This window comes from Scyliorhinus canicula, chromosome 14, assembly GCF_902713615.1.
Source record: "Scyliorhinus canicula chromosome 14, sScyCan1.1, whole genome shotgun sequence".
In the NCBI taxonomy this organism is placed as follows: Eukaryota; Metazoa; Chordata; class Chondrichthyes; order Carcharhiniformes; family Scyliorhinidae; genus Scyliorhinus; species Scyliorhinus canicula.
In genome coordinates this window covers 75,723,207-75,741,239 of record NC_052159.1, presented here as the reverse complement: position 1 = coordinate 75,741,239, position 18,033 = coordinate 75,723,207, and the positions used below count along the sequence as shown (strand labels likewise).

Sequence of the window (18,033 nt, the reverse complement as noted above, 5' to 3'; positions counted from 1 at the left end):
TTTTCTGAAATTAAATTTCACCATCTGCCATGGTGGGATTCAAACCCAGGACCTGAGCTTTGCCAAGCGTCTGTGGATTGCCAGTCCAGTTACAATACCACTATGCCACCATCTCCCCATAAATTTAAGCTCATTCAAACTTTGGTTGTTCATGTCTTAATTTGCATCAAGTCCCATTCACCTATTACCTCGTGCTCACTGATGTATGTTGATTCCTTGTTGAGTAACATTTTGATTTTACCATGTCAATGGTACAATAATTAAATGCCAAGTTCTTGTTGCCTTTCATTTAGCACGGTGCTTTCCTATTCCTATTTTGTGGAAATTTCATTTTGAAAACTGTATCTTGACTGAAGCTATCAGGTAACAATTATCAATAATTTAGACATACCTCCAATAGTTGTAACCCATTCTTTTAGAAGTGATTTTACATCTTTCAATTCATAGGCTCCAGCGAGGTTAGCTCTCAAATAAACTGAGTCAACATTAATTTCACGTTGTGAGGATATTTTAGTTTGGTGGTCTGATGTGGAAGCACCAGGGTCAACCTATAAGTAAATAAACAGCAATGATTTGAATAAAATACACACTAATTACTATATTACAGAATTTAATAGCATTACTGTCATGGAAAGTGGTCTTTTTAAAAGCAGTTTTTTTATAGTAGGTACAAATAAAACAACACTTGGCAGCATGATGACATCATTCTTGCTGTTACCTGTATTGTATATGGGAAGGCAGTGGCCTAGTATTATTGTCACTGGTCAGAAAATCAGGGTAATACTCTGGGGAACCAGGCTCGAATCCCACCATGGCAGATGGTGAAATTTAAATACATATCTGAAATTAATCGTGAAATGATTATCGTAGAACCCTATCTGATTCACTAATGTCTGTTAGGGAAAGAAATCTGCCATTCTTACCTGGTCTGGCCTACTTGTGGCTCCACATCTACAGCAATATGTTTGACTCTTAAGTGTCCTCTCAAAGGGCAATTAGGGATGGGCAATAAAGGCTTTTCCAGCCAGCGACGCCAACATCCGACGAGATTATTTTTACAAAGCTATATTGGTTGTTTTGTTACATTAATGGCATTATATAAATGAAAGTTGCTTTTTCATGTCAAAGTTTAATTAGAACTGTATTCACACTTGTACATGAAATTGTTTCTCCCAGACTTATATTATAATATTTTAAATATTCTTTGCAAGGATATTTAAAAAAGAAAGCATATTAAGGCAAAATTTGAATGGTGATTAAATTCGTCAATTTATAATTTAATGCCAGCACTCGATTAAGGATCTGAGTGCTAAAATTATCAGTGCGTAAAACCCAAAAGATTCTATAATATGCACATATATATAAATATATATATATATTTATACACACACATACAGCCCACCAAGAGAATATCTCTTGAAAAATGAATTTAAATGTGTTTTCCTGATAATTGAAGTCAAGAGATTGAAACTGGTACTTTCTTTTAGCTTCCTTTCAGTCTGAAGAACAAGGCAAGTGAATTGGAAAGGGAAGAACAGCTATAGAATATTTCTATACAGGACAATACCAAATTCTCAATACCAAAGATAAAAACTAATTCTTTATTCAGTAGCTTTAAAAGTAGCCACAGTTTACTACTGAACCAGATTTAGTGTACTGAACATTATACCTGCAGCTTTTCTTCGACTTGTTGTTCATATTGGATCAAGTCAGGTAGTATTTTATGTGGACTGACTATTAACTTATTTTTAAGTGGACTTTGAACTTTAATGGGACTGGTTTGATTCTTCTTCTTGAACCGTTTCTTAGATTTTTCAGGAACAGTATTCCTTAACTGAAGTAATGGATTCTTCATGCCTAGAACAATAAAATATGGTTTTTAAACTGCTGGTAGCATGGAAATGCCATGCCAAGGAAGGCAACTAGTTAAAAATAATGCAATTCATCCATCAGATAGAAAAAATAAATAAAACAGTAGCAATACAATTAGGTATCTAAGTTAATGCTTTCCTGAGCAAACCTTTTTCAAACCTTAATGACTATTACAGGTGGAAGGGATTAACAACTTGGCTTTTATGAGTATTCAGACAGTTTATTTTCATAGAATCTATTTACTCGCCCCTAAACTGAATTTTGAATTCTATTATATGATGGTCACTATTCCCTAAACGATCCTTAATTATGAGGTCATCAATGAATCCTTCATTACGCAATACCAAAACCAGAGTAGCCTGCTCCCTGGTTGGTGCCACAATATATTGTTCCAAGAAACAGTCTCTGATACATTCAATGAACTCTCCCTTGAAGCTATCCCAGCCAATTTGATTAATCCAGTCTATATGCATATTAAAATTACCTGTGATTACTGCATATATTTTTTACAAGGCTCCAGTATTTCCTGGTTTATACTATGCCCCACTGTGGAACTACCTGTTTGGGGACCCATAGATTACTCCTACCAGGGACTTCCCTTTGCTATTTCTAATTTCTACCCAGACTGCTTCCACGTCTTGATCTCCTGTGCTTATATCATTTCCCATAACAGGAAAGCTACACCACCTCCATTTCTATTCAGTCTATCTTTCCGAAATACTGAGTGCTCATGGATATTAAATTCCCAGACCTGGTCTCCAGGTCTGGCCAATCTAGCCTGGTCTATTCTCCTCATCTGTACATCTTTGGACTGTGGGAGGAAACCGGAGCACCTAGAGGAAACCCACGCAGACACGGGGCGAATGTGCAAACTCCACAGTCGGCCAAAGCCGGAATTGAACTCGGGTCCCTGATGCTGTGAAGCAGCAGTGCTAACCACTGTGCCACCATGCCATCCGTATATTTTATCTGAAAGTTACATTGAATGGTTTTGAAAGAAGTTATATCTACTAAGTTAGACAGTTGGATCGTATGTCTGTGCATACTTGATTACAAAAGGGTAAAAAGGCAAAGTTTCTGGTCCAGGTGTGTCCGTAATTTTTTTAATTACCCTGTTCCCAGATTTGGAACAGGGCCAATGGCTAGCCAAGTGGCAAACGAATATCACATTCTGCCATTTCTGAGCTCACTTAAAACAATTTTGAGAATTCCCAAACTTTGGACTTTTAAATTTATATACTAGGTAAAGATTAAGTACACAGTTCATAATTCTGAAGGGTGTACACTATGATTGTGTTTTGTAACCATTATGGCAATAATATTAGTGGATATATTCAGATGAGTTACCTGTACAATTTATAGCACTGAAACATGGCGTTCAACCGAACAAGTCTATGTCGGTACTTATGCTTCACATGAGCCATGATATTTTATCTCAGCCTATCAATTTAACTTCTCTGTTCATTTCTCTCTCATATTCTTTCCTATTCATACATTCAGTAACTTCAGAATTTTAAGAGTTTGTACTAGGATTAATAATATGAAAGCTCCTAGTATTCTCACCCTGTCGATGTCTTTGATCATAAGCAGTTCTCAGTTCTTCTTGTACATCAGGGGGCAAAGCAGCAAAAACCTCAGGGTCAACCTGAATTTGAAACACAGAACATGATGAATACCACAACCTCTGCATGGTGATTAAGATTTAATTGCTTATATAAATACATATTTTTCTCATTAATAATTACAAACAATGCTTCTCATTTGATTTAAAGACTGTGAATACAATGTAGCAATAAAACAGATACTTCACCTGTGAAAAAGCTGGGAGGGCAACAATCATTCCAGCAGGGTTGCTTGATTCCTGAGGTCCAGGCAACTCGAGAATCATTGTCCCCATTGACACAGGAACCTGCCCAGTAACAATGCCTTTCATTGACTCTTTCACATGGGCATCAGTAAAATTAGGTTGTTGTTGAGCCGTGTACGTCTGTTCTACCTGTTCTCTAATATCTGGAGGGAGTGCTTCCAAAACGGAAGGATCTATCTAAAATATACAAAGTAAAACAACACATTAATCTTCAGAAGTATTTTTTCTGATTGGGTTTTCTAAAATGTTTTGTGTACAAAAGCATAAAGGTATAAACCACAGCATACACATTGGTTCAAATCTTCTGGTCTTTAGATCAGTGGAAGCCAGACAAAGTTGCAAGTCAGGTCCTGGTGGAAGGCCTGACACATGCTCCTACATGAGAATTGCCCAGGAATTGAAACTTCCAATCGGCAATTCCCCACTGCCCCGGCCCTGTGTGAATGTCTCCTACTCCAAATGAGATTTGAAAACTTTGGACAGATGTGTGGCCCACTGCCCCAACCTTGTGACATGACCTGACATGACGACTCTTCGACCCAACCATTCAACTGCCTGTCAACCAACACAACTAAACCATACTTCCCAACCGGACTTATTCACCCTTCTGCCCCAACTACCCACCTAGCTACCCACAAAAAACCACCCAGTTTGAATACCCATTATAATATTGTACTAATGTGCCAAAATACCAGGAAATGGTTCATTTATTAATCTACGCACCTGAGAAGCAGAGGGCACTTCAATATTAATGGAATGTCGATGCCTACGGATAGCTGAGCTCTCGGGGGTATGTGCTCCAGGAGGTTTAACTGAGGTTTCTGAACTATTGAGGTTTGCATTTCGACATGATGGAAGCAAAAGAGGATTTCCTGTTTCTGTTGTCTTCTTCCATGCAAAATTTGGATCTGCAATCAAATTCAGCAAAAAAATAATGTGATGAGTGAACACTGTCCGGGAGAACATAATAGAATTGACATTGCACAAATATGAAACGTCAAAGAATCCATAAAGTAGAGGTATCCAGTGCCTTCTGGTTTTCATAGAAGTTTGTGAAATGGCCTGATGTCAAGCTACTGCTTTTATGCATCGTGTTAAACAAATTAAAGTAATTTGAGCGGAACAAACAATTTTCTTTTAAATCATGCAATATTTTTATTACAATGTCTGACATGAAAGTGAAAATCTCTAAATAGCAAATTGGATTTCTATCATAAATATTAGCAGTGAATCAAAAGCAATGTGAAACAAATGAACGCTTACTTCAGAAATGTTGTTCCATTTTCATTATTACACCACTATACATAGGAAGATAGAGCAAGAGTAGACTATTCAGCGCCTTAAGTGAATTCTGCCATTAAAACAGATGCCCACATTCTCCACTTTGATTTTATTTGGGCAGCAAGGTAGCACAGTGGTTAGCACTGCTACTTCACAGCGCCAGGGACCCAGTTTCAATTCCTGGCTTGGGTCACTGTCTGTCCGCAGTCTGCACATTCTCCCCGTGTCTGTGTGGGTTTCCTCAGGTGCTTCGATTTCCTCCCACAGGTCCCAAAAGATGTGCTTGTTAGGTGAATTGGACATTCTGAATTCTCCCTCAGTGTACCCAAACAGGCGCCTGAGTGTGGCGACTAGGGGACTTTCATAAGTGGCTTCATTGCAGTGTTGGTATAAACCACTTGTGACAATAATAAAGATTATTATTAGATCACGGCTAATACTCTACCTTTATTTCATTTTTCACCACTATCCCGGTGAACCGGTTCTGGTGAACCTGTTACACTCCCTCTATGAACGTACTTTGTTCCTTAGATAAGGAATGTACACAATACTCCAGGTATAGTCTCACCAAGGCTCTGCACAACTGAAGCAAGGAATCTTTACTCCTGCACTCTTGATGAAGGCCATCTTCATCTGCATGCTAGCTTTTACTGAATCATGAACAATGTCACCCAGGTCCCTTTGGGCATCAATACTTCCCAACCTCTCACCATTTAAGAAGTAATTTGTCATTCTATTTTCCCTACAAAAGTGGATAAGTTTACACTTATTTAAAATATGTTCCATCGACCATGTTCTTGCTCACTCAGTTGGCCTGTCCAAATCCCCTCGAGGTCTCATTACATTTCCACCTAGTTTTGCATCATCAGCGAATTTGGAAAGATTACATTTGGTCCCTACATCCAGATCATTTATATAGATTGCGAATAGCCAGGGCTCAAGCACGGTTTTGTGCGGTACCTCACTAGTCGCAGGCTGCCAACTGGAGAATGGCCTGCTGATTTCTATTCTCCAAGTTCTGTCCGTTAACCAATTCTCAATCCACACCAGTATATTATATCCAATCCCTTGCGCTCTAATTTTGTTTACTAACCTCCTCTGTCGGACTTCATCAAAGGCCTTTTGAAAATCCAAATATACCACATCTTTATCTATGCTACGGTAACATACTCAATAAAATTCCAATAGGTTTATCAAACATGGTTTCCCTTTATGGATTCATGCTGACTCTGTCCAAACAGAATCCTTACAGTGCAGGAGGCCATTTGGTCCATCGAGTGTGCACTGATCCTCCGAAACAGCACCTCAGCTAGATGCACTCCCCCGCCCCATCACCCCACCAAAACTTTGTGCACAAAGGGGCAATTGAGCATGGATAATCCACCTATACTGCACATCTTTGGACTGTGGGAGGAAACTGGAGCACCCGGAAGAAACCCACGCAGACACAATGAGTATTTGCAGTCACAGAAGGTTGGAATTGACGCTGTGAGGCAGCAGTGCTAACCACTATGCCACCAATCATTAGTTTCACATTCCTTTTAATAGTTTCTAATGCTTTCCCTATCATTGATGCCAAATGAACAAGTTTGTAGTTCTATACCTTCTCCCTTCTTAATTTGCAGGATTACATTTGCTACGTTTCAGTCAGTGGGAACCCTTCCAGGATCAATAGAATTTTGAAAGATAGCCATCAATACATAAATATCTTTACAGTAAGAAGTCTCACAATTCAGGTTATAGTCCAACAGGTTTGTTTCAAACACTAGCTTTCGGAGCACTGCTCCTTCCTCAGGTGAAGGAGGAACTTTAAGAACTTTGGAGAAAGGAGATCTTTGGGTGTTGGACTTTAACCTGGTATTGTAAGACTTCTTACTGTGCTCACCCCAGTCCAACACCGGCATCTCCACATCATAAATATCTTTATGGCTACCTCTTTCAACACTCGAGGGTGTAGCTTTTCTGGTCAAAGGGATTTATCAACCTTCAAACTATTTTTTTTTCGAATACTACCTCCTTATAATATTAATTTCTCTCAGCTCCTCATTTTCACAAGTCCTTTGGTTCCCTAGTATCTCAGAGATTTTCCATATCTTCCTCTACAAAGTCATACAGAAAGTAATTGTTTAGTTTCACTGCCATTTCCCTATTCTCCATTATGAATTCTCCTTTGTCCACCTGTAATGGATTCACATTTGTCCTTGTCAATCTTTTCCTTTCCATGTACCTAAAGATGATTTTATATGTTCAGAGATCCAGTTTCTGTTGCTCTCTGCGGTACAGAATTCCTAAGATTAATGACCAACAGAGAAGGAGTTGCTCCTCGCCTCAGTCTTACTTTTAAACTGTGCCCTCTTGTTCCAGAATATCCAACACTGGGAAACTCTTCTCAGCAACTACTGTGTAAAGCCCCTTCAGAACCTTATACTGTATGTTTCAATAAGATCACCTCTCATTCTTCTAAATTCAAATGGGTAGGCCCACGTGTTCAAACTTTGGTTGTAAGACTACTCCTTCATTCCAGGAATCAACTGAGTGAACCTTATCTGAACTGCCTCCAATGCATATCCTTCCATAAATAAAGAGACCAAAATTCTTGGGAAGAGGTCAGGTGTGGTCTCAGAAATACTCTATTCGGATGTAACAAGATTTTCCTACGTTATACTCCATTCCCCTAGCAATAAAGGCCAACATTCCAATTGTCTTCCTAATTACTTGCTGTAACTGCATGCTAACTTTGTGTGATTCATGTGTAAGGACAATGGGCCCCTTCTGCATTGCAACATTCTGCAGTTTCACTTCAGTTAAATAATATTCTGTTTTTCGATTCAAGTTCTCAGTTGTATTTTTTACCTGACATCTGCACAATTTTTCTGCTTCATCTTAATCTAAGAACATAAGACTTAGAAGCGCAGGTGTAAGCCATTTGCTGTTCAAACCTGCTTCGCCAATTGATAAGATCATAGCTGACCTAATTGTGGTCTCAACTCTATCTTCCTATCTGCTCCCACAACCCTGGAATCCCTCGTCTATCACAAGCTATCAAACTTTTCCTTGAATACATGCAATGACCCAGCCTCTACTGTTTTCAGGGGAAGGGAACTGCAGGTACTAACAAATATTTAATCTAATCTCAGTCTTAAAAGGGAGACCTCGGATTTAATAAATTAGCTAAAAAGGATTTCCTATCCGAAAACAAAGTTCACTTTGCTTGACCCCATTATCAGAAAAGGTAGTGGGAAAACTATTAGACCGAAAGACTGACAAGTCCCCAGGACTAGATGGCCTGGATCCTAGGGCTTTAAAAGTAGTGGTTGTGGAGAAAGTAGATGAATTGGTTATAACTTCCAAACTTTCTTAAGATTCTGGAAGGGTCGCAGCACATTGGAGAATAGTTAATGTAACACAGTTATTCAAGAAAGCAGGGAAACAGAAAGCAGGAAATTACAGCCCAGCTAGCCGAGCGTCTGTTCTTGGGAAATTGTTAAAATCCATTATTAAGGAAGTTATAGCAGTATATTCAGAAAATCAGAATTTGATCAGGCAGGGAAAGGGAAATCAAGTTTGACTAATTAGTAGAGTTCTTTGAGGAAGTAACAAGCAATGTGAATAAAGGGGAACCTATGGCGCACTTGGATTTCCAAATGAAATTTGATAAGGTTCCGCATCAAAGGTTACTACACAAAATAAAATCTCATGGTATAGGGGGTAACATATTTGCATGGATAAAGGATTGGTTAGCTAACAGGAAGTAGCGTTGGGGTAAAAGGGTCTAATAACTAGTGGAGTACCACAGGGGTCAGTGCTAGACCTTCAACTATTTACAATCTAAATCAATTACTTGGGTGAAGGGATTGAATATATGGTAGCTAAACCTGCAGTTGTCACAAAGGTGTAAATTGTCAAGTGGAGACAAAGAGCTTATAAAACGAAATAGATAGGGGTAAGTAAATGGGCAAAAATTTGGCAGATGGAGTTTAATGTGGGAAAATGTGAACTTGCTCACTTTGGCAGGAAGAATAGAAAAGCAGTCTACTATTTAGATAGGGAGGGATTGCAGAACTCTTTGGGACAGAGGGATCTAAGGTGTTTTGGTGCATGAATCACACCAGGTCTAATAATAACTTTAGGTCTAATCATTTTTCCAGCACCTTCTGATTTTCAAGTACCTTTGGGAAATTTTGTAAGTCTTCCACAGTGAAAATGGACACAAAATACTTGTTCAACACTTTCACCAATTTCCTTGTCTTCCATTTTATTTCCCCAGACACATACTCTCTCTGGAGGTCCAAAGCTAGCATAAGTTCCTCGTTTCTTATTTATATACTTGTGGTTGTATATTATTAATTAGATTTCTCTGTATACCCTACTTTCTCCCTTTTTTTTGTCATTCTTTCTTGGCTCTTAAAATTTGACCAATCTTCTTATTTACCGTGGATCTTTGCAGATTTGTACAGTGTTTCTTCCAATTTGATCCTATCCTTAACTTCCTTATTTAGCCAATAGCAATCTCGATCTCTTTTATAATTCAGGGAACTCTAGATTTGTTTTCCCTACCTTTCCCCTTTGTCTATGCCTGAACTATCTCTTCTTTAAAGGCCATCCATTGTCCAGTTACATTTTTGCCTGCAAAACTTTTGATTCCAATTTATCTGGATCATATTCATTCTTACCCCATTGAAGTTAGCTTTCCGGGTTAATTATTCTTACAATAGATTGTTTCTCATCATTTTTCTTAGCCAACCTAAACCTCATATCATATGATCACTGTCCCCAAAATAAATGTTCCCTACTGATACCTGATCCACTTGGCTTACCTCATTCCGAAGAACCAATACCTCCTTTCTCATTGGGCTGGAAACATACTTCACAAAATTCTTCCGAACACACCGTAGGAACTCTTGCCCCTCTCTACCCTTTGTAATTATCTAAATATTGATAGCCATAGTTGTAAAGATTCCCATTATACCTACTCTAAAATTCTTGCAACTCCCTGTAATATCCTTGCAAATCTGTTGCTTTATGTCACACTAGTTGTCGTCCTATAGACTACATTGAACAAGGTGATTTTATCTAGGATAGAATGGCCATGATCCCTCTGGGACATCCTCTCACTCCAGCATTACCAAATTCTCCTTTATCAATGTTGACATCCCTCCCCTTTTCACGTCTTTCGTGAGCATCTTGTATCCAGAAATATTTAGTACCCAGTATTGACTGCCTTTACAGGTACAGCATAATATTTCCACATGGCTATCTCTGCCTGCAACTCTAATCTTATTTGCCACAATCTATGCATTCACACACATGCACAGTAATACTAATTTAGATGTCATTACTTACCCTCTTACTCTGAACCCTCCTAATAAATTAATATTCCCTACTCTGTTTTCTGTCTCTCCCAGTATCCTGGGCACCTTGACATTCTTCTCCAGTATTACTGACTTGTTCGCACACATTAGTTTAAACTCTATCCAATAGAACTAGCAAATCTCCCCGCAGGAAACTGGTTCCTGCTGTTTAGGTGCAACCTGTCTGGCCTGTACTGGTTCTATCTCGCCTGAGCTAATCCTTCCTGCACCATCTTTCCAACCATGCATTCATGTGCTTTATCTTCCTATTTCTATACTCACTTGCACATGGTACTGTTAGTAACCCTGACATTACTTTTTGTGATCCTGCTTGTTAAATTCCTATCGCACTCCTTAAATCCTGACTGCACAACCACATCCCTCTTTCTACATTTATTGTTGGTACCGATGTGGTACACAACTGGTGACTGTTCACACTCCCCCTTCGGGGTGCTATGCAGCCATTCAGTGACATCTTTGACTCTGGCACCAGGAAAGCAACATAATACTCTGGATTCATGTCTAAGGTTGCAGAAACATGCTGCAGTTCCCCTAACCATAAAATCTCCTATCACTATTGTTCTCCCAGTCTTCTTTGTGGCCCCTTGTACAGCTGAGCCAACCGTGGTGCCACGAAACTCCCCTATGGGCCACCACTTTTTAATCAGAATTCAGAACTGAATACTGCTTGGAAAGTGAGTTGCATAGAGGGAATTCTTGCACTACCTTCCTGTTTCTTCTAGACTCTTTGGTGGTCATCCATTCCCTCTCTCCTTGTGCACTCTTGAGCTGTTGGGTGACCACATCCATAAATATTCTATTCACAAAGCTGTCATCCTCATGGATGCGCTCCACTGATGCCAGATCTTGGTCAAGCTCTGAAACCCGGAGCTCATGTTGCGGCAACTGACATTACTTACAGCACACATATGGTTATCCAGGACACAGGAAGCATCTTGCAGTTTCCACGTAGCACATGTAGACTTGAGAGGTTAGAGCTGCTCCACCATTCCTCTATGTATTATAAAATAAACCGTACTACTACTACTAATGAGCCTAATTACTTTAAAAAAGATGCACCAGTTACTCACTACCCTTCTGGTAACATCACTTCAATCTAGGGAAATTAACTAAATGTTTTACTTGGCCTTTATTTAAAAACATTTTTAAAAAAAATTCCCAGCTACTGGGCAGCACGGTAGCACAAGTGGCTAGCACAGTGGCTTCACAGCGCCAGGGTCCCAGGTTCGATTCCCCGCTGGGTCACTGTGTGGAGTCTGCAAATTCTCCCCGTGTCTGCGTGGGTTTCCTCCGGGTGCTCCCGTTTCTTTCCACAGTCCAATGACATGCAAGTTAGGTGGATTGGCCATGCTAAATTGCCCTTAGTGTCAAAAAAGTTTAGGAGGGGTTATTGGGTTACGGGGGATAGGGTGGAAGTGAGGGCTGAAGTGGGTGGGTGCAGACTCAATGGACCGAATGGCCCCCTTCTGCACTGTATGGTCTATGTTCTACGTACTTAGACTTACTTGGTTTCCCTTATTAACTTTGGAGTAAGGGAAACAAAGCTATAATATTCACCAGTAGACGAACTCACGGCATTCCTATGATGTCACACTCACTTTTTCCAAACCCAATTACACCCCAGTCTGCTCCATCTCCCTCAACTTTCTCCAGGTAATATGGAGAAATGTGTGTAGCCTTGGCTCAGTTGGCAGTACTCTGACAAGGTTCCGGTTTCAAATCCCCACTCCAGAATTTGAGTACAAAAATCAAAGCTGACACTCCAGTACAGTACTGAGGGAGCATTGTACTTTTGGAGTTGCTTTTATTTAAAAAAAAAAGGATGAGATGTTAAACTAAGGGCCAATCTGCCTGCTCGGATGGATAGAAAAGATCTCACGGCACTATTTCAAAGAAGAGCATGGAAGTTATTCATGGTCCTCTGGCCAATATTTATCCCTCAATCAATATTATAAAAACAGATTATCTGATCATTGTTAGCAAAATGTTGTTTTGCACAAATTGTCTGCCATGTTTCCTGCGTTACAACAGTGGCTACATTTCACAAAGTACAGAATTGAAATGTCTGGTGGTTATGGAAAACCATTTAGAGGGAGTGCAACTATGGCTCACTAGACTGAAACTTGGGAAGAGAATATTGACCTATGAGAAAGGATTAAGTAAACTAGGTCGATATTTCCTAGAGTCTAGAAGAATGAGAGGTGATCTCACTGAAACATAAAATTCTTAAAATGCTTCACAGGATATAGAGAGAACATTTCCCCTTATTGCTGAGTCTAGAATTAGGGGTCACAATCTCAAAATAGAGTTGCTCATTTAAGATTGAGATGAGGAGAAATTTGTTCACTTAGGGCAAATCGTTGAAATCTTTGAATAACACAATGCTTCCAGCTCAATCACTTCCTCTGGCAAAATATTCAAAACTCCAGAAATGTCTCAAATTCTCATTTGACCCTAAGTAATCATTTCAAATCGATAACTTCTCACTGACTTCCCAAAAAGAGGAATTAATCTCTTTCTATTCATGGTCAAAACCTTTTCATTAAAAATCGCCTCTTAACCATGTGTTAATAAACGTGGACTAGCTGTAACGGCACCTGTTTGAGGGGTTGTTGGGGTCTCCTAGGCCATTGGAGACCCACGGGTGGTCAGGTACAGGGCAGGGACGCTGGCACTCCCTCTGACACCCGGACATTTTAGCACTGCCAGGAGTCGGATTGGAAGAGGGTTCCGGGGAGGCCCCTAAGATTGGGGGATGAGGAGTCAAAAATGGGGGGGGGGGGGGGGGAGAAGGGTTTCAGCTCACCAGCAGGAAATCATTAAATGCAGCCTCGGCAGAGAGAATCTTTCTGAGGCCAAAAAATCCTGGCAAAGTGCCGCTGGATAGTGGGGTGTTTCTCGGTGCCTGAAGTCTGCTGAATGGTGCCTTTAGATCATGTGCTGTCTAAAACTGTAAACTGTGTCCTAATCAATATTTTGTACAGATGTATTATTTCCTACTCCTTTACATTCAAGTTCACAAAACCTAAAATGCTGTTGACCAATATGCTTTCTTCTATTTGCATTTTTAAGGAGTTGTGCATTTGAATCTGGAGGTGCCTGCACCATTCTTAATTCTCCCACTTAATATATACAGTGCAGCAAGTTCTCAAAGGAATGCTGCTTCGAGGGAGCTGCTACTTGGAGCAACATACCATTTAGCATGAGAAATGTTTTTCTATTCGCAGAATTGAACAAAGGAGGTGACAACGTGACTTTAATTTTTGAGGAAACTGTTGCTGAGGTGCCGCTGGACTAAGCTTGGAATTGAGGGGTACCCTTTTCTCTGCACCGTAGGGATTCCATGATTTCCACAACCAATGGAAATAGTTTCTCTCTAACTACATCCATAGACATCCCTCTGTCGAAGACTTAAGTTACCCCTTCAAAAATTCAATCAGATTAGGAATGACCAACAATTCACAAATCGATGCTAGGTCTCTTGACCAGCTGAAAGTTTTGAAGGTGTTCAATCAATCACTCTCCTTAATTATAGTTATTTCCCAATAACATATATGAGGCTAATTGGTCTATAATTTTCTGGTTTCCCTCTCTGACCTTTCCTGTGATACACACAATTTTCCAATCTAAAGGGACAGTTCCTGAATTGAGACACCGTTGGAAGATTATTGTCAGGGCATCTGCAATGTCATCGTCTCTTCCTTTTAAACCTTGGGATATAAACCCTTCAGTGCCACTATTTTCCTCATTCCTATTATTTTGCTTCTGGTAATCCTGGAGAATTAATTTTTATTCTTGGAATGAAGAACTGCTGGAAAGGCCAGCATTTATTGTCTACCCCCAATTGTGGTGAGCTGTTTCCTTGACCCAAAATCCATGTCAATCCATGGTGTTTCCGTGAAATGTTGATACAATTTAATGGCTTGCTAGGTCAATTCAGAGGGCAGTTTAGGAAACCACGCTGCTGGGGATCTGGAGCCACATGTGGGCAGGTTGGGTGAGGATGGCAAATTTCCTCACCTGTTGGGGAATCAGATAGGTTTTTACCACAATTCAGTAGTTCCATGATCATTAATAATGAGACGAGCATTTTATGCTCGGATGATTAATTAATTAAATTTAAATTTCACTATTTGCCTTGGTGGGATTTGAACTCATAACTCTGAAGCATAAGGCTGTGCCTCTGGATTACAAGCCCGGTAACATTACCACTTCATTACAATATGCTTCCTTTCCCTGATTTAATATTAGCTTCTGTGGGATATTCAGCATGTTAACATCTTCCTCGAGTGAAAATACAGATGCAAAGCATTTATGCAACATGTCCACCATTATTTTCATTGACGATATCATTATCAGTTTTCAAGGGACCCAAACCATTTCGGAGCACTTTCTCTTTTCTAATACAATTGAAAATATTGCATTGATTTTGATATCTCTTCTTTTCATATTCTCTTAATGTAGTTCTTAAAATCTGTTTTTCTGCTGTAGTTTGTACCGCTACCATTTGGAAGGATCTGCCCTACTTTTTGCATTTGTGCTTGATTTTCTCGTTAGTTTTATTTTGTCTTTTCTCTCTTTAGTTACTGAAGGCAAGTAGCGTTCTTGCCCCTTAGGGGTATAAACTGGTTCTGAATCACATCAAATTCTTTCTTCAACTGCTCCCACAGATCTTCTTTTCAAAAAAAACGCACCAGCAGATTGATTCAGTTTATTGTGGACAGTCTCGGTTTCATCTCACCGATGTCAAGACTTATCTAAAGCTAGAATTTTCGCAGCTGTTTTACATTTCTCTTTTTCAAACATCACATTGAACTTGATCATATTATGATCATTATTGAAAAAGTTTACACACTATTTGGCGGTTAACCAAATCTGGCTCATTATTTCATAGAATTTACAGTGCAGAAGGAGGCCATTCAGCCCATCGAGTCTGTACCGGCTCTTGGAAAGAGCACCCTACCCAAGCCCACACCTCCACCCTATCCCCATAGCCTAGTAACCCTACCTCACACTAAGGGCAATTTGGATCCTAAGGGCAATTTAGCATGGCTAATCCACCTAACCTGCACATCTTTGGACTGTGGGAGGAAACCGGAGCACCCGGAGGAAACCCACGCACACACGGGGAGAGCGTGCAGACTCCACACAGAGTGACCCAAGCCGGGATTTGAACCTGGGACCCTGGGGCTGTGAAGCATTTGTGCTAACCACTATGCTACCGTGCATGCCCCTTTGTTAGTTTCAGGACATAATATAACAATGTAGAATGATACAGAATTCACAATCTTCCTGACATACTTATTTATTTGAAAGTTAAAATCTTTTATTAAAATCACTCTGCCATCATTACATATTTCTTTATTCCCTGCATTGATACAATCTACCATTTTACAGCTGTTACCAGGGGGACTCCTCTCTCTTTCCTTCCCTCTCACTTCTTTTCTCTGTAGTCTCTTCTGCTTTCCTTCTTCTAAAACTTTCTCTCTACCACCCTTTCTATGTCTCTCTCTCTTATTTCTCTCCTTCCTTCATATCTCTGTCGCCAGCTTTAGTTTATGGTAGGCAGCTTTATTTTTTTCAGACGTGCTAACCTTCTGAAAGTCCGTGTTCCATAGCTTTCTTTGTTCTAGATGCCTGGAAAAGGTCCATAACTGAACATGAAGATCCGGTAGTAGTGTTACTCCGCACAAAAGAAGAAAAGTGAGTAAATGAGGCTTTAGTGTCTGGGATTAACTGATGCATCTGAATTCCAACCTAAAGAATGAAAAGAAAACAAGCTAGATTCCACTCAAATACATCTCCAAATTATTAAAATAATCTGTTTTACATTGTATTCACTTATTACAGTTTTAACTATACAGGATATATCTTACAAAAGATAAATGCCTTGTTCAATTTACTCTAATATTGCAGTTTAGGTTAACAGAGGTGGAATATCATAAAATGCAGTGTCAACAAATTATGAAACCAACTTCGAGTAAATTAAAATAAATATTATGCAGGGATGTCCAAATGGTTTGTCATATTTAACTAACCAAGTCAGGAAGGTTTGTGGGGTACATTTAAGTATATTACACTGAATTGAAGATATTTGAAACATGAGCCTTTCAATTATTAGAATGATAAATCTACAAAAATCTTCAATAGTCTTTCCTCACTAAAAAAAAGTCCTGTAATTTATATTTAACTGTTTTGCATATAATCAGTCGCTAGTTTTCTCATTAAGGTCATCGAACTAATGTTTAACTACCTTGTGTATTGCTAATCATCTTTATATGTTCTGTAATTGCTGCTATTTAACACATTTGATTAAAGTGAAGACAGAAAGTTTTTATTCAGACCAAATAGAAAAGTATTTAAAAAAAACAGAAATTTCTCCCAGAGTTAAAACCTTAAATTCTAAACTGCACACTGGAATATTCATTTCACTATAGAGCTGCATTTAAATTAGCTGTAAATAGTGTTCTAGTTATACTTGTATTGATGCTTACGTAAATATTAAGTTCCTCAGAAAATGAATCTTACAACTCCACTGCATTGTTAGTATATACTGCACAATTGTTATTTTTCCTGCTCAAACCTGCATTCCACTTTCCTTACATTTTAATTCAACATAACTAAAACACACCAGTGCATTTGCACATCATTACTTATGAACCGTTTCAAGAACATCTTTAAACTCTTCATGCTCGGAAACTTATAATCCAACTTTCTGCTCTTGCTCTATCCAAGATCAAGCCTGTTTGCCAGTTCTTTCCTGAGATTTAGCCTCATATTTGGTGCCCTTACTGTCACCAAAAAAGAAGCGGACTGAAAACCACCAAACTCAAGCAGATAAAGGTAGCTGCACAGGGAACCACGTGATGCGGGTGGGGGAATAGGAGCTTTTCCACAGGCTCTGGTGCCACTCGCATAATAATCCATTTTTTAATCCTGTTTGCGTGGCACAAACTTGCCTAATCCCAGAGTTAATACTTAGTAATATGTCCCTGGAACACTTTCAGTTAAGTATTGGAGAAAAAATGCCCAAGAACATGAAAAAAATCCCGTGATAATAAGTTGCGATTGGATGCGACAGGGTGGAGCCGCCTTTGCAGTATGGTGACCTGATCCTTGAGCGTTCTCTGGACCTGCCACTGAAAATGATCACTGCAGACATTAACTGAGTAATTAACGACAGATTTGGCTTGTTGACACAGAATTTGAGTGCTCATGAGGCCGAGCTGCAGAATGCTAATAAAAACCTTGATGAAACAGAGGAAAGAATCATTTTTTAAAAAAAATAATTTTTATTGAAAAATTTTGAATTTATACAACAATAACGCACCATAGTAAAATACCAAAAATAACAATAATATTAGCAATCATAAACATTCGCCCCACCTCCATGAACAACATAGCATTTTAACAACACAAATTAACACAATATAAAGTTACAGAATAAAAACTACAATAAGGAACACCCCCCCCCCCCCCCCCCCTCTCCTCCTCCCCGGGTTGCTGCTGCTATTGACCAAGATACCTATCTCTGAGCCAGGAAGTCCAGAAAAGACTGCCATAGAACTCTTGTATTGATCTTCTCAGGTCAAATTTGACCCTTTCCAATTTTATAAATCCCGCCATGTCACTGATTCAGGT

General features: G+C 39.3%; 1 protein-coding gene across 1 annotated transcript in view; it reads right to left on the bottom strand.

Annotated features, from left to right (window-relative positions):
* The window catches only part of rev1 (REV1 DNA directed polymerase), a 209,009-nt gene that overhangs the window by 25,223 nt on the left and 165,753 nt on the right, over positions 1-18,033 (bottom strand). Inside the window, exons 16-21 of the mRNA XM_038817781.1 lie at positions 15,987-16,149; positions 4,463-4,647; positions 3,683-3,916; positions 3,436-3,517; positions 1,670-1,857; positions 392-548 (exon numbers count right to left, since the gene is read on the bottom strand). Coding sequence (XP_038673709.1) covers positions 392-548; positions 1,670-1,857; positions 3,436-3,517; positions 3,683-3,916; positions 4,463-4,647; positions 15,987-16,149 — 1,009 coding nt within the window. The remainder of the gene's footprint in view (positions 1-391; positions 549-1,669; positions 1,858-3,435; positions 3,518-3,682; positions 3,917-4,462; positions 4,648-15,986; positions 16,150-18,033) is intronic.